This window comes from Podarcis cretensis (genome assembly GCF_951804945.1).
Source record: "Podarcis cretensis genome assembly, chromosome: 6".
In the NCBI taxonomy this organism is placed as follows: Eukaryota; Metazoa; Chordata; class Lepidosauria; order Squamata; family Lacertidae; genus Podarcis; species Podarcis cretensis.
Genome location: NC_137175.1, coordinates 47,443,510 through 47,465,314, shown reverse-complemented (window position 1 = coordinate 47,465,314; position 21,805 = coordinate 47,443,510). Strand labels below are relative to the sequence as shown.

The 21,805-nt window shown below is 43.5% G+C and overlaps 1 protein-coding gene across 1 annotated transcript; it reads right to left on the bottom strand.

Moving 5' to 3' along the window:
* Nucleotides 1–1,301: 1,301 nt before the first annotated feature.
* Nucleotides 1,302–21,399, bottom strand: LEMD2 (LEM domain nuclear envelope protein 2). The gene is made up of 9 exons (XM_079980880.1): nt 20,245–21,399; nt 18,728–18,768; nt 17,558–17,633; nt 12,733–12,809; nt 12,026–12,105; nt 5,438–5,583; nt 3,972–4,073; nt 3,775–3,877; nt 1,302–3,205 (listed from the first exon to the last, which is right to left on the bottom strand). Exons 1-9 carry the CDS (start codon nt 21,371–21,373, stop codon nt 3,055–3,057), a joined length of 1,905 nt encoding a protein of 634 aa, XP_079837006.1. The 5' UTR covers nt 21,374–21,399; the 3' UTR covers nt 1,302–3,054.
* Nucleotides 21,400–21,805: the final 406 nt, after the last annotated feature.

Genomic DNA, 21,805 nt, shown 5'->3' with positions numbered 1-21,805 from the left:
GGCTTAGGTGACATTTTCTGTACAGTGAAGGAATTGGGTTCAGATCCCCAGCTTTGTTTATAAGTTACAGTCTTTCAGGGCAAAGTTCATTGCTTGCATTTTCATTTTGCAAGGGGTCCATTTTGTCTTACAAGTTATTTCAGTACATTCTGAAAACCAGGTCTTTTAAGCTGGAAACGAACCATAGCCTTGTTTGCATAAGACCCCTAAGCCAAACATGACTGTGAGATGTAAGGGCCCCTGGGTAGAAGCTTGCATCCATTTTGCTCCTCGTCATTTTTTGCAGCTGCACTAAGCAAGGCCAGGGCTTGGTGCTATTTCGATGTTTTGTATTTTATTGTTAGGCATTGTTTCAGCATTTATTAACATGAGATGTTTGTTTGCCCTAGTGATTATGTGATGTTTTGTTTAAATTGTGTTATAGTAACTGTTAATGTATTATTTAATTGTGCTTATATTTTATTCTGTATGTTGTCCTGAGCTACTTTGAGCATGGTTCTACCATGGAAACCTGGCATACAAAAAATTCATGACGATGATGATGGTGTGCCATCCAACCTGATACTTGTGGTTAAAGCTCTCTCTTGACTAACCATGAACTGTAAATGAGAATCTCTGTTACAGCTTGTGGCTAGTGAAGAGAGTGCTTAACAACAAACTTGTCTGGTTGGCACGCTAAGCCAAACCTTAGCTAGGAGGACCAAAAAAGAGCGAAGTGGCTGCAAGTTCCTCCCCAGAAGCCAGCATATTCACATGCTCTCTCACTAAGCTAAAGCCCAGCTTAGTGAGTTAGGGTGTTGCGGGAAACCAGGTGAAAGTCTTAAGAGTTTAAAGCAGTTTGAGAGATTTTTATCCCACTATCACTTCTTGGTCAAACAGGCTTAACAAGTGTTTACCGGGGCAAAAGCAGGATGATCTCTCTTCCAAATCCATTATGAAAACCTATCATTTCCCTTCAACTTTTAAAATTCTCAGACATTGTGGATGTTTGTAAATTGTTTCTGAAGGCTGGAGTTTAGCTTTGGTTATTTGCAGGCCAGTGTAGTACCCTCCAGATGTTGTTGGAATCAGGCTCTCATCAGCCCTAGCCAGCATGGCCAATGGTCAGGGATGATGGGACCCCACCCTAAGGCCTTAGTTTTTACAAGTACTATTGTGCTTGTCCAGTGCTGTCTATAACTCATTGCAACCCAATATGATGAAGTTCAGTTCAGGAGTGCTTTCAGCATTAAATATCCAGGGAATCAAACTGCCTGCTTCTGCCTTGTCAGGAGATGGTACTCGTTACCAATACCAGTCAGTCCCATTTGTAGCAAATTTTTATTTTGCAAGATAAAATGGACAGAGACAAAATGTATAATAAATAGCACCAGCCCATCTACATAAAAATAAATGAACAGCTTAGTCAACTGTACATAATATTGTTTGGCGTTTCCTCTTGAGAGTCTGATGGTAAAAAATACCCACAAATGTTTCGTTTAAAGCCCTAAGAATGCAGGCACTGTGGAATTTTTTGCAAACATCAGCAGAAATTAAGAATACATTAAAAGCAATAATTTGATTATCTGCTTCAACAGTATAAGGGGAGTGTTTGTGTGTAAAAAAAAAAAGGATTGCTAATGTCACGGAGACATCTGTTACATCTCTTCTTTTGCTCTAAGACACCGCCTACGCTACAGATGGCAACATGTGGGGATAAAATTCAAATGAATGCAAGATTTTCTTCTACTTAACCAATAAGACCTCCTGGTGCTTTGTTTTTGGAGGCTGCTTTTCTTTGCACTGATTTCAGCACTGATGAATCAGCAGGAGGCACATAATGAATTGCTGCATGCTGCTAAAACAGCCTCGAAGGGCACCTAGGTGAAAACTCCAATCCGTCAGTTTTTCAGCTCTGCCAGCAGGGGGAGTAAAAGGGCAAACTTCCAAGTTCAGGCTACCACCCACTTGCAAATAAATATGTCAGTTGAAACAAAACATGTCATAAAAGGTACCATAAAGGCTCAGCTCATTTTACTTAGAGCGGCTCAAATGTGCAACTTTATTCCAAGTTCATATGCCACTTGCTATATCCTCCGGACAGAGGTGAAGTTCATGATGAGTTAAGTGGATGCCCTGAACCAATAATGGAATGACGTGCCATCATGCCAAAGCCTCGGACTTTATGACATCACTGAAGAGGTGCATGGCAATTTTGGTGCGTTTCTCCCCCTCACAAACAAACCAGCATGAACTTGGACCAACTAAGGTGCTATATGCGCAAAACATGTTACTATATTGGCTGAATAAAAGATTTCCACTCCTTGGGCAATCCTGTAAACACTTGATTTGTGAGGAGTTGATTCTGTACCAAAGACTGTTGGTGCCCCATCTGCTCTCTAGTATGGCACACGACCTAAAAGCACAGCTGTTGCTTTCCGGTGCTCCCCACCAAGCCATTTTAAGACTGAATGCTTTCTACCGCTTTCGTAAGAAAATGTGCTCACCTACCACTGCCTAAGGAAAAAAGCTTTAAGCCCCTCCCACCTTGCCTTCAAAGGTTCAAGACCTGGCCCTCTCAGTCCCACCCATCACCCAATAAACAATGCCAGCAGATTATTCCTGATCAGTTTCTAAGAACAAATATGCCTCGCATATTTGCTGTCCACTCTTATCCACAGTGCTTCTGTAATGAACACCTTTACAAAGCATCTTTTAGTGGTCTTAGCACCGACATTCTGAGTAGATGGTCAGATACAGGCTTCCCTAATACCAAAGCAAAACTATCAATGGCATATTTCAATTAGGGCAAGGAATCCTGTTTCTTCTTTTTTAATTGTTACGTTATGGAAGCCAAATATATGCCATGAGAGTAACTTTGGTGTGCACCTGCATTTCAACATTTATATTCCTTACAGAAAATGATCACCCCCAAGGAGTCATTCTACAGCTCTCACACACATGTACAGTAGTATCAGGGGTTCACCTGAGTATGGGCAACAGGACATTCCCTAGCTAGAAGAGGGCACATTGCCCTGCACAGTGTTAAACCAATGGCTTGGCCTCTGGTCAGAGCTAATGATCTGAATCAGAGAGGTAAGAAGGCTGCGTCCAACGCCACACCAGCATATCCTCTCCTGCCACCCTGTGTGACTCGGTCTGAATACGTGACTCATTTGAAGCGAGGAAGTCCACTGCTCGGTCCCAAACCCGCTTCATTTTTTTCCTGGGGATAAAAAAAGAGCACTGTAACCAAAGCTGAGCATTTGTGCAATGCAGGAAAATGGTGGTCTAATCTAATGCTTAGAGCACGATCAACCAAGGATCATTACATTGTAGCAGCCAACATTTGAAGGTACAAAAGGGGGGAAAGGCCCCTTTCCAACTTTCCACGTCATTGTCCATCTCTCTCTCTCTCTCTCTCTCTCTCTAAATACTGGAACTCAAAAGACATCATATGCAAAAGCGTCAGGCCAAGCAGAAGGAAATATTCATTTGACTCATGAACAATCAACTTATAGAACTCATTGCTGCAGGTTATCGTGTTCCTGAGCGTAGATGGCTTGAAATGATCAGGCACATCCCTGAAGGACTAGTCCTATCAGTGGCTATTATCTATATTTGGAGGAAAATAGTTCTTAGGCATTCCAAATATTGGTGACAAATATGAGGGGATACTTGCTTCCTCAGCCTGCTTCTCAGGGACAACTGGTTAGCCACCTTTTTGGAAGAATGATCCCACATCTTACACGGTAACTTAATCAGGACCATTAATAAAGTCAAAGAAAAACTCACCTGTCTTGTGGTGGGATGAGTGTGTCTCTGATGTGAAGGATGCCTACATATGGGTACCGTTCCAGATTCTGCTCCCATTCTTTGTAGTGACCTTGGACGGCAGCTGTTGAGAGAACAATGCATGCAGTCAGACAAATAAGCAAACTGATGAAATTGAGAGAATTTTACCTATAATTTGACTAGCAGGTGAATGCTACCTATGATTTTCTGCACCATTTTATACATGTCCCGTTCCTCTTCTTCCCTTTTCCGCCAGTAATACTTTAGAAGAATCAGAATCCCCCAAAGGAAAGCTAAACCTGTGAGGAAGGAAGTACAGAGATGAAATCTTCCGAATACACATGAGCTAGCCTGAAATATTTCATTGCAATCCTTAAGATCCCATCCATGCACCCAGCATATAGCAAAGGTAAGGTAACTTAATTCAAACTTCAGAAGACAACATGGCATGGAAGCAATCGAACAGTTACTAGTACTCTGGCTTTGTCCCAACAGCATCTTTCTATCTTCAGGTTTAAGAAGCTTTGGGGAAAAGCATTAGGACAGTTCCCCCAGTGAATATAGCCATTATGTAGAGACGTGTTTGTTGGAAGGTGCTACACAGCTATGAGACTTTCTTCACTTGGAGACCCAATAAAGCCTGAACACCATTTGCAATCTTTGTAGATTAAAAACAAAATACAATCAGACTAGCTTTGCTAGTTCAAGGGGTATCTCTATGCTTCGGCAAACAAAGTTAAATTACTATTAAGACTTCAGTGAAGGATTGAGCTACAAATACGACAAAATAACACGTTGTTTTCACCAGCTTGGCAGATCATCACAGTATTTCACTTTTTCAGCAAAGAAATTCAGAGCTATCCCATTTTATCCTGACAATTCATAGTGACTTGCCCAAGCAAACTTTATGACTGAGGGGGAATTTGAAATTTTGTCTCCCCTTCCCAAGTCTAAATCCAAACAACATCCACTATAACACACTAGCTGCGTAAAGGCTGACTACTGGTATTTTCCTCTTAAATCCTGTTCCCATTTATATCATTCACATGCACATTCTTTGCAGGCAATTCCCACTACAACAGGAGACACCCAATGATGTCTGTCCATCTGTGCAACGAAAATCCTCTTGCACAGTGGGGTTCTAGGTTTTGCTTCTTCTTCATGCAGCTCCCAAAATTTCCTTTGGGGGGGGCAACCTTCTGGAGGTTTGAGGGGGAGAACAGATGGCTGCAGGAGAAAGAGAAGAAGCAGAAACCCTGCTGCATGAATGTATGCCTAACCACACTACTTTGGATCTCACCTAATGTGTGTGCGTGATCTGTGCTTAGTCAGCAATGCATGACTAAGAATAATACTGTGACTGTTAAGGAAGCAGGGTATTAATAGTGCCTTGTGAGGAGGAGGGCAGAATTTATTGGGGTAAATGCCAGAGCACAAATGCATGAGGTTGTGGTGCACACAGAGAGACCTACACGGGATGATTTTCATGAAATGGCAAACACCCACAGTGCATGAGCCAGTCTCAAGACTGCTTCTTGCTGTTAGGCCCAAGATTAAATATTCAGCAATTTCATTCATTATTCCCTCAACCTTCCAGAATCTCACACTGTACAAGACTGTTGGGAGATCTTGGCTGTCACAGATAAAGTAAGGGAAAACTTACTCCAAAAGAATATAAATAGGTTAGTAATTGCTGTATTCAGTGCCCGGCGGAAACGGCAGCCTAAGCCCATTCGGGGACGGGTGGATTCGAGACAAACCACTTGGCTCACTGCGGTAACTGTTTCGGAACTCTCATCGCCTTGTAACCTGAAAGGATGAAGCAGAAAGATTCCTTGACTGAACAATGCAAAGAAGTTGATGGTCCATATTTATTATAAACATGCTATCCTCTCCATCACACTCCTTAGTTTCTTGCTCCCAACCTTCTCAGAATATTCCAGCAGTGGCTCATTAACAGCAGATTGAGGAGGATATGAGAGGAGAGCAAACAAAGATAGCACACTAGCAAGGTAGTCCTCTTCTATAGTATTTTTGTTTCTTCTGACAGCACCTCTTAGTACAGTATACAGGAGATTAAACTTTTAAACTGGATTCCCTCCTCCAGTGACTGCACAGAGATCAAGTGAAAAGTATGCATGCATGTTGAGTCTATTTACCTTGAAACAAATTCCAGCAGTTAATTTTGTTGGGAAAAATGTTAAGTTCACCTGCATTAAATGTTGGTGCATCTTTGGAAAAGGATGAGGGGAAAGCCTACAATTATACGCACACCAAATTTATTCTGTGCAAAATCTGCAATAAGGAAAAACCTCACCCTGCAAAATGAGAAAACACTGGAAATGGCCACTAGGATAATTCCAGCTCCTAATCCCCACAAAAAGATAGTTTGGCTAACTGTGCCAGAGGAGAAACGAAACGAAACGAAACGAAACAAAACAAAACAAATAAATTCTTTCCAGTAGCACCTTAGAGACCAACTAAGTTAGTTACTGGTATGAGGTTTCGTGTGAATGCATACTTCCTCAGATACCAGAGGGGCTTTACAGGAACTTGGCTTCCCATGGACCCAGCAGAGAAAACAGTGATAAGAGAGTCTCAATGCAAGAGATGATTGACTCAGGATATTTGGTAACTGGGCATGGAGTGCATTCAAACCATGCAGTTGAGTAAATGGACTTGCATGACAGCAGAATGTGTAAATATAGAATTTAAGAGTCTGTACATGCTAGGCCTGGGAGATATATCAATTTATCACCCAGGACCGGTATGAGGAGAAGACCGTGACATCAGTTTCACTCAGCGTTATATCACTGGTGAAACCGCCACCGCTCCTGAGTCCCTCTGCTAGCAGCATCCACTAGCAGAGGGACTCAGGAGCAGTGGTGGTTTCCCCAATGATATATCACTGAGTGAAACTGCGATTCTACTCTGCCGTCGGGCCCCGATACAGCTTGTTCCTCCCTCTGCATCTTTAAACTGTTCGACTGAGGAGTGTGCAGCTGCCCTTGCCGCAGTTAAAGGAGCCCCTAGCCCAGCCCTGGCTCACACAAGCCTGCAACAGGGTGGGGGTTCTGTGAAACTGTTCAGCTGAGGGGAGTGTGTTTGCCGTTCTCTGTAGTGAACAGTTAAAGGAGCCCCAATGCTTTGCCTGTGCAAGAGCACGGGGCAATCTCAGCTGGGGGAAGTGACGTTCCCTCCCCCCAGCTGAGCTGCGCAAAGCAGCCCCAATGCTTCTGTTGCTTGTGTGCGAGTGGCAGGAGCACTGGGTTTGTCTCAGCTGGGAGGGGGACCTTTCATCCTCCCAGCTGAGTGGCGCAAACAAGCTGAATTGTCCCACCCTGTGAGCCTGGGTGCAACTCGAAGTGAGAGCTGGGGCAGTTTCACCTGGTGTCTTGCACGCAGAGGCCAATGCATCTTTTTCCCCCCAACACTGTGGTATATCGCCAAACCATGTTTGCAATGTTGAAAAGCTGATACTGCCCAGTCCTAGCACATGCTGGTAAAATGCCTGTGAAAACCTCTCTCAGCACTTGAAGGCAGATAAAGGAATTACCGCAAAACAGAAAGATGGAAGAAGTACAGCAATTACTGCACTTTGACTCTAGTTTCTGCAGGCTCACTAAAGGAAATCTGGAAGAGCCCTGCTGTAGAATTCCCAGTCTCCAGGCCTTTTCAATCAGTGTATATAAAAAAAAAATCCAGGTGATCACATTTTTGGCAGCTAACTGATGTCACACCAGGTTTGCAATTAATAGCTCATCATACAGATAGTCCAAATCAGTTGTCTAAGAAACACTGCTGAGCAATGCATATAAGCTCCTGATATGCTGCATCACACTCAACCTTTTACCCATCCCCATGGATTATTTGGATCCCAAGTTTCTGAAAGATCTTAAAATATGCAGCAGGGTTTCCAAGCACAGCTGTCTTATTTGGTTCTGCTCTTAACAGAACAGTGTCAAATAAGTTCGCACAACATTTGTTGGAAAGCCTGCAGCAGGTCTTTAGTATGCTGTACATTCTTATTGAGTTTCATATTGAGCTGCCAGAACAGGATCCATTTGCTCAAGTGTTGATGAAACTCTTAATTATGGTGAATACAAAACTGGGGAGTGTATTTTACGCTTCCAGGCTATGACTTGTAACAGTGAAGAAAATCTTAATTAGAAAGCACTGAATTCCATCCCACCAGCAATTCTAAGCATGTCCCTAAGGGAACAGTGTTTAGCAGTGTGGAGTCTTCCTATACAAAGAATGGAAAAATGGAACACGTTTTCGAACATTAGGTTACAGCAGTGTTTTAGATAATGAGATTAGGGGAGGAGAGTATTTTGTTGTTGCTCACAGCCTCGGGCTTGTTGAATTATTCTGCAGCAGTGAGAGAGTTAAGAAGGCCTCAAAATTATGTCTGAAATCCAATAAACACTACTGAACTGAGGCATTGGCATCTACCAACTTACATGAAAACACAGCAAGACTGTACTTTTGGGATCACTTTCAAAACATTACGTAGAACTGTATTCCATACTAAAATAATTAAAATCTGGTACCTGACATTCTATGCAAATTTGTGCACTAATCTCACTGGCTTCAAAAAGGATACATATAGAGGCAAATTGTTTTACTCTTCTATCATTTTACCTTGATAAAAGATTGAATCTGATATAATTTTAACAACAATGGCTTCCCCCAACAAACTCGAGGAATTATAGTTATTTATTTATTTATTATTATTTTTATATCCATTTTTATATATTTTTATATCCTTTCCTCCAAGGAACTCAAGATAGAATACATGATTCTCCCCCTACCCATTTCATCCTCACAACAACTCTGTGAGGCTGAGAAGCAGTGACCAGCCCAAGGTCACCCAGCAAGTTTCACAGCCTATTGGTGATTTGAACCCTAGTACCCCAAGTCTGAGCCCAACACTTTAATCACTACATCACGCTTATAAGTGTGCTGGGACTTCTGTGAAAGGCTGAAAGGGCTAATTTAAAACAATCTTTCTCAATATCTTTGGTTAGACTGAAGCCACAGTGCCTGAACAGATTTAAAATCTGTTGTGAAAACAGGGTCCTAACAGGCTAACCCTACCCAAAAAGACTGAACTGAGACATGACTACAAGCTCCATGAGAAACAGTAAGTCATTTGAGGCCTATGGGAATTTCAACAGTAACTTTTGTAGACAGGACTTCAAATGGAGAGTCTCAAATAAAGAATTCTACACCATACAGAAATAACTAAGATGAGTGTGGATGGAATAATCTTAGCACACTAGCTGGCGTGAATCCCTGGTAACTGCAAAGGAATGCATTTCAAATTGCTATTATCCATCCTTTCTTGCTCACCAAAATAATTGTGTTTTCAAATAGCACATCTGTATTAGAGAGTTTGAAAATATATTTATATGGGCTCCCTGCCGGCAGCAAGTAGCTCTTGATATCTCCCTCACAGTTCAAGAGAGTAATCTATAATATCGGGACGAGACAGGCAAGGAAGTCCTTATAAATATATAATAGGCACTCAGAGAGATGGCATGATTTTTCAAAGAGCTGAAATGATTTGCACAGGGTGATGTTTGCTCTCCAGACACAGTCTGCAGCCACCATTTACAATTAAACAAACTCATCTGCTGGAAAAAAAGCTTATTCTGTTCTTCCAGAACCAACTGAAGACAGCAAGGATATTGCCCTTTATGCCAGTGAGCAAGTTAGCTACTCTGAAGATGTGACCAAGATCATCCAAATTTTGTGTGTTATAGATGCCTTAAAGAGCATAAAACTTCCCTTTAATATAACTACATTTACTTCGAGCACAAGAGAACGAGAACAAATGCTCTGTGCATCTCCTGAATTTAAACCACATGAAAGCTAGGCCAGCACAACCAAGCTCATATTTCAACCACCTGCATGGTATTCAGTATCAATCTCGTAAAACAAAATAAAATTAATAAATTTCAGAGGACTGGAATCAGTTTTACAGTCCACCTGAAAGACCAGAAATGGCACAGTGTACCCTAGTTCTATAACTAAGAGATCACTGCATTCTGAACTGCTGGTTTTCAAGCAACACCCTGGTATTAGCAGGGAGAGAGTCTCAGGTTTCTCAGTTATGATGTGCCAAAATATTGCTAACCTCATATAATCCAATGAGGTTTCAGATTGAGAAATGACAGCCAGTCTATGTACTGAGTTATATTCAGAGCAGTGCTAAATAAGCATCCTGTCAGCACAAGGATTTCTGAGTGTGCAGTGGGACTTCCCCTACCTTCCCCCTGTAGGGTAGGCTGTTATCATCTCCATATTACAGGTATGAATGTGAGAGCAACTGTCCTAAGGAGATGTGAGATTTGAACCAGGAAGTCCCCTTCATTACACCACACTACTTTCCACAAATAAAAAAGAAATAAAGTGTAACAGCCAAGCATTACAAGTCAGGCCTGAACAGATCATCAAGGCCACATTAAGGCAGTTGGAGGGCTGGTGAAGCTCACCAAACAGCACCCCCCCCCCACTCCTCCCAAAAGGAATGCATGAAATAGAGTACCAGAAAATATGTCAATATATTTTTAAAAGACTCACAAATTTATTATTACTTTCATGGACTATGAAATAAATACTCTGAGCATGTGCAGTTTTACAGCTCTCAGCAAAACACGAAAATTTTGACAACCAACAAAATGAATACACACGCGTTTTCATATTATATACTCAAATCTCATTGGTTTTGCTCACTTCCTAACCTGGGTCAGTCAGTGAAACCTGTTTCGCATGCCTGTTGTGGAAATACAGGAGGAGGAATTAAATGGCTACAAAAGGGGACTGGGTGCTTTTATCATAGGTGTCAACTTTTGGTTCCTTTAACCAGAGCGATGCACCTTTGTACTACCAAAGGGCCAGATTTTTCTGCCCACTCCCACTTAAATATACCTCCAAGGCTTCAACCAATACTAACCTGGCCAGATGGTTGGATGCTTTAGATGCACAATTCCACTTGTGTTCAGCTGTGATTGCTCCCAGGTTAGAGTGCACAATAGATTTATTCCTAAGGAGTTATTTTAGACCTATATCCAGTGTTAGGAACTGATAAATGAAAGCTAGGAGCTAAATGGCATCTTAAACCTAGGTTATGTCTAGGCACACTTTTTTATAACAAAACTACAAAGCTGAAAATGAATTAACTGCTGCTAAAATATTATGTTCATTTTTCAGATAGTCTAGTCCTTTCCCTGCCCACCCCCTAATATTTTTAAAAGGGTCTCTTCTCTAGCCTTCAGAGTAGCTGGAAGTGGGGAGGCAGAAAAAGTCCTCTTTCCACTCTGCAGTTTTAATCTGAAATCTTAGGTGCAGTTCTGTGCCCAGAGCTCAGAAAACTGCTTGCACTAATGAAATTCCTTGTCACAAAATGCACCTAGAACAATGGGAGTTTCGAACACTAGCTATAGCCACTGGGGGTAGGGGATTGTGGAGAGCAGATCAGTTTTCTTTCATTTTAAAAAGGAACAAAATGGAATGGAAAGAAACTATAGAAATCCCAAGGACAGAAGCAGGAAAGGAAAGCACACTCTAACAGGGAGAGGAGAAAAGCAGCTCTTTAGAACTACAGGGATTCCTGTACTATGTTGTCCAAATAACTCACTCATCACAGTTCTGACTTCATTCATAGACTACAAACACTGAAAATTGGGAGTAGCCAGGCTGGCTTATCTCAGAAATTGCTTAAAATGGTGTTTGCACATCTTGCTTTATAAGATGTAGGGGGCACTGAAGAGGAGGAGGAGGAGGAGGAGGAGGAGAGAAAGGAATCTCAGTCCAAGCCCCCTTGCAGGCATTGGGCCCTGGTACAACTGCACTTTTATAAATCCAGCCTTTCATTTCTTTGAGAGTTATGGAGCTGCAAAGCTAGCAACTATGACCTTCCAGATGCCCGTCAACCCATGTTTTGGCAATCTCAGGCAGAAAGCAAAAGGGGGTGAATTACCAAACCACAGGTGGGCAACTTGGTGGGTATCAAATTCTGCAGATCAAATGCAAATCTAAATAAAAACATCTTACAGTGCCAGGCTTAGAAGAACACTTGTAGTTAGCTGGTTCTAGAAGCCTGGGGGTCTTCCTAGGGAAAGTCTTACACTGCTTGTTTTTCAACATTCACTTATGGTTCCCTGAGTCACATCTCCACTGAATCTCATGGGATAGTGAACAGATATGGAGATAAATTTAACACAGGTCATTCCAATGAACTTACCATATGCCTGAGTCTCTGTGATTGTCCAGTAACCGCTGCAAAGCATCTGCAAACCTTTGTGCACTGTAGGCAGTCACATTCTGTAAGGAAGTGGGCCCCAAGATGTAAATTCTGCATTCAACTAGCAGTGAGACTTTTCTGTAAATACATTCTTTCCATATTATTTATTATATTTATATTCCACCTGCTTTTCCACGGAATTTGAGAAAATATACGTAGGGCACCCACCCAGGTAGTCTCCTATTTACAGCACAATTAGTTTAGCAATGCTTTAAATACATTAAAATGAGTGTTAGGATTCTATTCAGTTTTCCAAGTAGCTAAGACTATAATTTTATGATCATATTTGATGCAGGAACACACTCCATAGGTGTGCATAACTATAGTATACTAACAATCCTTTTCTATAGAGATACAAAAAAGAAAAGAGGAAAGCAATGTGTTTACTACTGCTTTGTAAGCAACGACTTTAAAATGCTGGAAGATTTTGGTTTCTCAAATGGAAAAAGAAACAGCAAGTCTCAGCAGTCATATTATTTAGGTTTTCCAACGCAACAACCCAAAATAAAAAAATGCCAACCAAGTAACAGCCAAAATAATAATAACAGAATTACTGAAGGGAAAAAATAAAATAGAGGTAGTTTTAATGCACTAAATAGCAGATACACATATATACAATAACAGAAAAATGTCATGACCTTGCTTACCTCTATATATTCCTTTGCCACACTAACTGGAATGCATTTACTTTCTAGATTATCAGGGTTTCCACACTCAAAGTTGCCTAGTGGTGGTGGTGGTGGGAGAGACAGAAAATGTTATTGACATGGAAATCATGAAACTTGCCAAATAGTACAGAAGCACTGAGCTAAGTTCCTTTTTAAAGCACTATTAATGCTAGCCAAAATGTTTTTACAGAATATTGACCTGGTTTAGTTTTATGACTTAATAAAATTTGCAGTGCTGTATAAACGCTAGCATAAGGCAATCAAACCTCACATTTATTCCATGAGAGCAGCTCATACCTTTGAAGAAATGCGTGTATGTGTTCCTCCTTTGTGTAACTGTACCTTGCCTAATGCTTTGGGTTAACAGGATATTATTAAACAGTGCCTGAAAAATTTACTGAATTATACAAAGATTTATAACATGTCTGAGGAAACCCCCACATGCCCCTTTAAAAAAATGCTTTCATGATGATTCACATTTGGGATGGGATCAGGGATGTTACACGTTGACCGGCTTCCAATGTTGAAAAAGTTTTAGGGTGGGCCTGCCACTTAGCTACTGGTCAGGTTATGTTCTGTGGTTCACCTGATGCCTTCATTACAAATCTTATGTGCCAGGCGAAAACATTTCTCTATAACCAGGCTTTGGCTGATTAACATTCTATGGCCCTTAAAATGTGCTTGTGGGAGGAGGGCTAATGCTTTGTTCTTGTTTTTATTATGTATTTTGTTTTCTCATTTTGTTGTTGCCATTTTGTTGTGACTGCCCTGTGATCTTTGGAAGAAGGGTGGCATACTACTACGAAAAGAAGTGCCATGGTCTGATCACTTCCTGGTGCAACTGGACTTCTCTGCGACCCATCCCCTCTGCAGGGAGGTGGGACCAATTCGGATGGTCCGCCCCCGCCACTTAATGGATCCAAATGGTTTCCAGAGAATGGTAGGGGATGCTTTATCCCATGTTGATGGCCTTTCAGCTGATTCCCTGGTGGCCCGCTGGAATGTGGAGCTAACCAGGGCTATTGACTGTTTGGCTCCGAAGCGCCCTCTCCGATTGCATGGAGCCCGGACAGCCCCGTGGTTTTCCACGGATCTGAGGGCAATGAAACAATCGTTGAGACGGCTAGAGCGCCGGTGGCGGATAACTCATTCCGAATCTGACCAGACACAGGTTAGAGCTCAACGTCGAGCCTACCAAGTGGCGATAGCGACGGCGAAGAAGAATTTCTTCACCGCCTCTATTGCATCTGCAGAAAACAGCAGCAGGAGACTTTTTCAGGTGGTTCACAATTTAGCGGAACCACCTGCAACATCGGGGCCCAGTACAGGCCACATGTTCTCCTGCAATGATTTTGCAAAGTTTTTTGCAGATAAAATCGCTCAGATTCAGGAAGAAGTAGACTCCACCGTGGGAGCAGTGCCGGGGCGGGAGAGTGCTAGAGTTCTGTCTAGTCAAGTTGAGTGGGATCAATTCCAATCTGTTACCTCCGAGGATGTGGACAGGCTGCTTGGACGAGTGAAACCAACCACCTGTCTCCTGGATCCTTGCCCATCCTGGCTTATAAAAGCTAGCCGGGAAGGACTGGGCGATGGGCTTCGTGGGGTGGTGAATGCTTCCCTCCATGAGGGAGCCTTCCCAGACCCGCTGAAAGAGGCGGTTATTAAACCGCTTCTTAAAAAAACATCTTTAGATGCAGCCACGATGGCCAACTATCGCCCAGTCTCAAATCTTCCATTCTTGGGCAAGGTGATTGAGCGAGCGGTTGCCAAACAACTCCAGGCACGCCTGGAAGAAGCGGACCATTTGGATCCCTTCCAGTCGGGATTCAGGCCTCATCATGGGACTGAAACTGCCTTGGTCGCACTGGTTGATGATCTCCGGCGGGCTAGGAAAAAGGTGAGAGCTGTTTCCTAGTTCTGCTGGATCTCTCAGCGGCATTTGATACCATCGACCATAACATCCTTCTGGACCGTCTTGGGGGGCTGGGAGCTGGGGGCATTGTCATACAGTGGTTCCACTCCTTCCTCCTGGGCCGTGTTCAGAAAGTGGTGGTGGGGGATGAGTGTTCAGACCCCTGGGCCCTCACTTGTGGGGTGCCTCAGGGTTCTGTCCTCTCCCCCATGCTTTTCAACATTTACATGCAGCCGCTGGGAGAGATCATCAGGAGGTTTGGGCTGGGTGTTGATCAGTATGCGGATGATACCCAGCTCTACCTCTCTTTTAAATCAGAACCAGTGAAGGCGGTGAAGGTCCTGTGTGAGTGTCTGGAGGCGGTTGGAGGATGGATGGCGGCTAACAGATTGAGGTTGAATCCTGACAAGACAGAAGTACTGTTTTGGGGGGACAGGAGGCGGGCAGGTGTGGATTCCCTGGTCCTGAATGGGGTAACTGTGCCCCTGAAGGACCAGGTGCGCAGCCTGGGAGTCATTTTGGACTCACAGCTGTCCATGGAGGCACAGGTCAAATCTGTGTCCAGGGCAGCTGTTTACCAGCTCCATCTGATACGTAGGCTGAGACCCTATCTGCCTGCGGACTGTCTCACCAGAGTGGTGCATGCTCTGGTTATCTCCCGCTTGGACTACTGCAATGCACTCTATGTGGGGCTACCTTTGAAGGTGACTCGGAAACTACAACTAATCCAGAATGCGGCAGCTAGACTGGTGACTGGGGGCGGCCGCTGAGACCATATAACACCGGTCTTGAAAGACCTACATTGGCTCCCAGTACGTTTCCGAGCACAATTCAAAGTGTTGGTGCTGACCTTTAAAGCCCTAAACGGCCTCGGTCCAGTATACCTGAAGGAGCGTCTCCACCCCCATCATTCTGCCCGGACGCTGAGGTCCAGCGCCGAGGGCCTTCTGGCGGTTCCCTCATTGCGAGAAACAAAGCTACAGGGAACCAGGCAGAGGGCCTTCTTGGTAGTGGCGCCCGCCCTATGGAACGCCCTTCCAGCAGATGTCAAAGCGATAAACAACTACCTGACATTCAGAAGACATCTTAAGGCAGCCCTGTTCTGGGAAGTTTTTAACGTGTGATTTTACTGTATTTTTGGTTTCTATGGAAGCCGCCCAGAGTGGCTGGGGAGGCCCAGCCAGATGGGCGGGGTATAAATAATAAATTATTATTAATTATTATTATTATTATTATTACTACTACTACTACTACTACTACTATAACTTTCACAATAAACACCAGAGGGGAGTGAGACGGGATTGCTGCCTATCGTAATGGACACTCTAAGGTACAGCCTGACACTTAAGCAGTTGTCCAGTGCCAGTTTTCTTTTGAAAACTGGTTTCTCATCTGCAAGGCCATGAAGCCATCAAGAACACTTTGATATTTCCACCACATGCTGATGACACAACCCAATTTTAAGCTTAAACTTCAAAATCTGAACTGAAAAGCAGCCAAATTCTTCAGGAGTGCAAGCAGTTTATGCACCGCCCCCCACTGTGAATGTACAGCACTGTGGTTATAAAGAACATAACCAGACATTGATTTTTAGTTCAAAAGACTTTTAAGTATCCTTCCCTGCAGAGTGGCCACAAGGTAAGAAAATGTGATGTACAAAGAACAAACAAATTAATTTCAACAAAGCTTAAGAACCACTGAAATTCAGGAAACAAGCCTACTATATGAAACAGTGGCATAAAACCCCTACCATCCACTGCCCACACAGTAGTTTTGGCCAGCTATTAAAATGTCTGTTGTGTTGACAGCTGCAAAAAAAATTAATGTTGAAGATACAAACTATCTTGAAAACTACGCAAGAAGTTATTTAACAGTGCAATCCTTTGCATTCTGATTTGAAAGTCCCACTGTGTCCAATGTGTGCAGAGGATTACAGCCTACTGCATCTAGGACCTTGTCAACGTTAAAGAAAGGCTGCCTAGTAGTGACCTCCAAAGGTTTTTCCAGACACAGTTCAGTTCTGCAATGCAGACTGGGATACACACAGAGAAACGTAACGCTTAATGATATAAAATGGGCCAGCCTGGTGGAAAGGGGGCATATACATTGCTGTGATCAGGGAACTCATTCCTGGAAACATTCCATATATCCAGAATGAGATGGGTGAAGGATGAGCTCACCATCAGCACACAACTATGGCTTTCACAGGGGAAAGCGTATCAATATCCCTTGGGATATTTTGATTAGTCATCTGCTAAATGTAACAGTGTTCTGGAAAATGTTGGATTGTGTTGGCCAGCCCTTTAAAACTACGCTGTGTATCTGTGAAAGCTAGAGGAAGGTCTTGAACTTAACTTGTGAACTGCATCTTTATTTTGGACATGGAGTGGGCGTCACATCAGGAAAGCACACCTGAGAACTGAAATGCTTGACATAGCGCAAAGGATATGTTAGCATAAGGATTTTCCTTACTTGATGGAACCTTGTCCCCCTCTCTTCTCATCAAATCTGTACTGTGCTTTCCCCCATCCTCCCGGAGCTGATTTGGGAATGGCACAGCGTATGTGCAGGGGGAGGAAAGGAGGCAATTCCCATTGTGCTAGTGGGAATCCTTTCATGGTCTCACACTACCACAATGGATTAGTTGAATATGACCCTAAATCTCATTTTATCTATGTGAAAACATCAGTGCCATACTAGGGGGTCATTGTTTTAATGATAATGCAGCTCAGATTTAGAAAGGCTGTTTTTCCTACATTCCTCTGCAGCCTTTGAAGGGAAACAAAACAGTCCTCGCTCTTTTAAATTCAAATTAAGGTTGAAAATACCTAGCTAGTATACACCTATTTTCTTTGAACAAAGTGATTGGTAAAAAGATAAATAAGAACTCACCAGCTTGAACTGCAAGATAATTGTATAGTTCATACAGAATGGTCATTACCATTTCTTCATGTTTTTCCTGACAGTACTGAAAAATTAAGAGAGAAAATTATTCAACAGATCTTTAATTCAACCAACTACAAAAATTACAACTAACTATTAAATAGAACATTTCTCATGCGCTCTAATTTAGCTACTGAAAACTAAGGATGGACTCATAAGACCTCATTTCTTGCCAGAAGTTTATTTTTTTCTGCAAATGTCATTGCTAAGGTATATCATTTTGTATGATGACGGGGAGAATGAGCAGACTCAATATATATCAGTTCCCTTCACTGCAGTCACTATCAGAATAAAATCCATCACATCCTGTGGATTATGTGCACTGTAAAACACTGGATTCTGGGGTGGGGGGTACAAAAACTATACAGCCCTCAGATCTCAAATTCTTATATTCTAAGTAAGTTTGATGATAAATAACCTTAAATCTACGTATATACAAAAAACAAATCAAGGGCTTTCATTTTAATTATATGCACTATATTGTATAACAAGGTCTGTCTTATTCAGCTACATGTTATAGAAAAAGTTACAACTACATGCGCACATCAGGAGATTAAAGGCTCTTAGCTCTATTAAGCTTGTTATTGAAAAGTAGCTTTACAGATGAAATCCTTGTCACAAATCAGTCTCACCTTTGTTACAACTGACTAACGAATATTTCTGTAAGATAAGAAGGATTTAGATTTGCAGCAGCTTAGATTTACACGGTCTGAATTACTAATCTATAACAAGATGTCTGTTAATTGCACATCAATAAATCATTAGATTTCTCTTGGAAAATAGCAGAGGCTTACTTCTGTAGCAACACAGACACTAAGTGACCTGTGGCCAGTGCTTTTTTCTAAAAAAAATGTTTAGGGGTACTCTCATTTTCCTACTCATAATGAAATACTGTCCCTCAATGAGGCCAAACTTAAGACTCACAAAATGTTTAGGGTTCTGCGTCACCCCCAGAAAAAAAGCACTGCCTGTGGCCCTCCAGATATTGTTGGACCAAACTCCTCATCATCTCTAGCCTTTGGCCAAACTGGCTGGGGCTGATAGCAGTCACAGGTAAGCTGTACATTGTAGTTATTAACCAAATTTAACATTGGAGATAGTAAGAAGATTCAAACTTACACCTTCTTTAGTTCTTTCACAATCCATGGGCAATAGGTTAACTGTGAACGAGAAGAAAGGGATTTTTTTTTTTTAAAAGAGTCTTGTAGCATCTTCAAAACTAACAGATTCATTGTGGCATAAACTTTTGCAGATTAAATCCCACTTCGTTTTGTTACAGAACATGGACATGGCTACCCTTCTGAAATTTATTCTCTAAGCATTTTATTTTGTTAAACCTGCAATACGAACCTAATAATGTTCCTTGGAAGTGCCCCATTTTGTTCAATGGGACTTACTGCAAAGTTAAGCACCCACAGATTTCCCATCAAAAGGAAATGATTTACATAACATAGTAACAAGACAAGAGAAATAACTATTCTGCATTCATGTCAAAATAAGCACATTTGTTTACTTTGCAGAGTATCTGGGGTTTTGATTCTGAATATAACTACAGACAGAAAATGTGATTTAGCTTCTTGAACACTTATGGATTAAAACATAGTGCAGACAAAGCTTGACTGAGACAGTATTTTGCTATCATACTGTAGGAAAAGTTACTTTGTAATGCTGGTGAAAGGATGCTAGACTGATTTCTGGAATGAGTAAGAACATCCCACTACCTCATCATAAACCTGTAACATAAGGGTAACAGCCAATATACCGGCATACTGCCACATAAAAGTTCACCAGATTTTAAAATACAAGTGGGTGGGAAGAGTCTTTTACACATTTTCCCACAATGCTTTGCAAAAACAAAGTGACCAGAAAAACTGTCCAATTGATCATGAATTTGTAGTCACTGAAGTAACTGTTATGACTTTTGGAGTGGTAGTCTAAGACAGTGAAGGAAACATCCTATTAGTAACAACCATGTCCACCTCCCACTTGTCATTCTAAAGTCATACAAGAGAATTATTATTTGATACATCAGGAGAATTCAGTCTATCCTTTTCAAAAAGGTAGAAAGAACCCTTTCATCTGCTTAATCTCTTTGGTGTGTGCAACTATTAAACATTTCAAGATCAGTAGTTGCTAGGCAGCCAGTCTGAAAGACATAATAAAGCTTTCTCTTGACAACATATCCTTAGAACCTGGGCCAGGATAATCTTCCTGTAAAGGTTATTTGAAAAGGTATTCATCCTTAGGCTATGCACACACTATAACTTTAAAGCACATTGCAACTACATTCTTTCCCTCAAAGGATTCTGGGTACTGCAGTTAATCCATCATTGCATTACAATTCCTAGCAACCCTTAACAAACTACAGCGCCTAGAATTCATTGAGGGGGGAAATGTGCTTTGAAGACATAGTGAGCATGCAGCCTCAGTCATTTTTGTATATTGATTATGAGCTTTTGAAGGAACGGATGCTAACTTTTGCCACAAAAAGCTCTACAAGTTGTGTTTCTGTAAGCAACAAGCTGAAAAGAAAAGGGACTGGAACAACAAAACTCTAAATGAGGCTATCTGTAAGAGGAAGAAGAGATGGAAGCGGGGTTGAAGAGGAAAAGCAGCATTACATCCCGCACACGTACAATTCTCAGGCCCTTCCAGTCGGGGAGGTCCCATCATCTTCACCCAAAGGATGCCCAGGAAAATGACCAGCAGCCCTATGGTTGCCAGCCACAGGAACCAGGAGAGATAAAATTCTAGGCCTCTGCCTTTCCTCCTTATGCCCTGAGCTTGGGGTTTCAAGCCTACATGCTGGCGCGTCCCATCCCAGCGTGTCTCCCTACTCAACTCTCTTGCCCCCCATGGCGGTGTTTTCAAACTCCTGGGCGCGAGCCCCACCTCCTTCTGCGCCCTCCACGGGGACCTGTAGGTCAGCCCCTCTTCGCTCCTTTGGGTCAGCGACCCCAAATAGGAGCTTGGGGTGACCCTCCTTTCGGCCTCTAGGTGGGCCCTGTTACTGAAGGAGCTTGGGGTGACCCCCCTTTCGGCCTCTAGCTGGGCCCTGTTACTGAAGCCTGCAGCACTGCCCCCCACCACGGAGGGCTTCCAGGAAAGGCTGGGGCTCACGCTCTGCTCGTTTTCCCACCACTTGCTGGGACTTAACCCTATTCCACCTCCTGGGGATGCTGCTCCCCACGAAGGGCTGGAGGTAAACCTGGGCGCCGCCGCCGCCGCCGCCTCCCTTTGGTAAGGGGCCTCGAAGCCTTCTCCCGCCTCCAACCGGGCTCTCCTCGAAGCCAACCCGCTACTGCCCTCCTCCCAGCGGCTGCTCGGCGTCGCTCCCTCCCGAGCCGTCAACTGGGGCCTCCGGGCGGCGGCGAGCCCGCTGTCTGCCCGCCAGTCATTGCTCTGAGGCAGCAGCCCTCGACTCCCGCTCGCCGCCTCCCGATGAGGCGGCTCGTAGTCGTTCCCTTCTTCTTCCTCCTCCTCATCCTCCTCCTCGCTCTCCTCCCTCCTAACCGGGACGCGGGGCCCCCGGGGAGCCGCCTTGGGCCCGGCCGCGGCCTTGGGCCTCGCGGGGCCGCTCGGGCCCTGAGGGTGTGTCCGGGCGGCGCTGCCGCGGCTCCTCAGCCCAGCGGCCACCTCGGCCCTCAGCCGGGTGAGTTTCTTGGCGTAGAGCTTGCGGGTGGAATCGGTAATGGGCCCCGGCTGGTAGCCGAGGGCCAGCAGCTCCGCCCGCAGCTCTGCGTCTGACAGACCCGCTGCGGCCATAGCCAGAGAGGAGCGGAGGAGCGCCAGCCGGAAGTGATACCTTCTCCGGCGAGGAAGGGCTTTCCGCCATCTTGGTAGGGGCAAGCAGGTGTCTCTCTTCCAGCTGCCATCATGTGGAGGTCAGGGCCGCCTCCGACGCGGCCGCCATCTTGAGAGGGTCGCTTATGGCGCTCCGAGAGGCTGCATTCCTTTTTATACGCTTGCCTGGGAGAAAGTGCTTTTGAGCTCAGGAGGGCTTGCTTCCGAGTAGACGTCTATACTAGGATTGTACTGCAAACTGGCCAGGCCCTTGTAGCGAGATAAATAAACAAAAAAGAAAGCAAAAAGCACCTACGAGTACACTGCGGACTTGCCCCCCATCCCCCAATCTCTGTTGCACCTTAAATATTGTTATTGTTTAAAGTCCTTCCATCTTTAATTCCGAAATGTGGA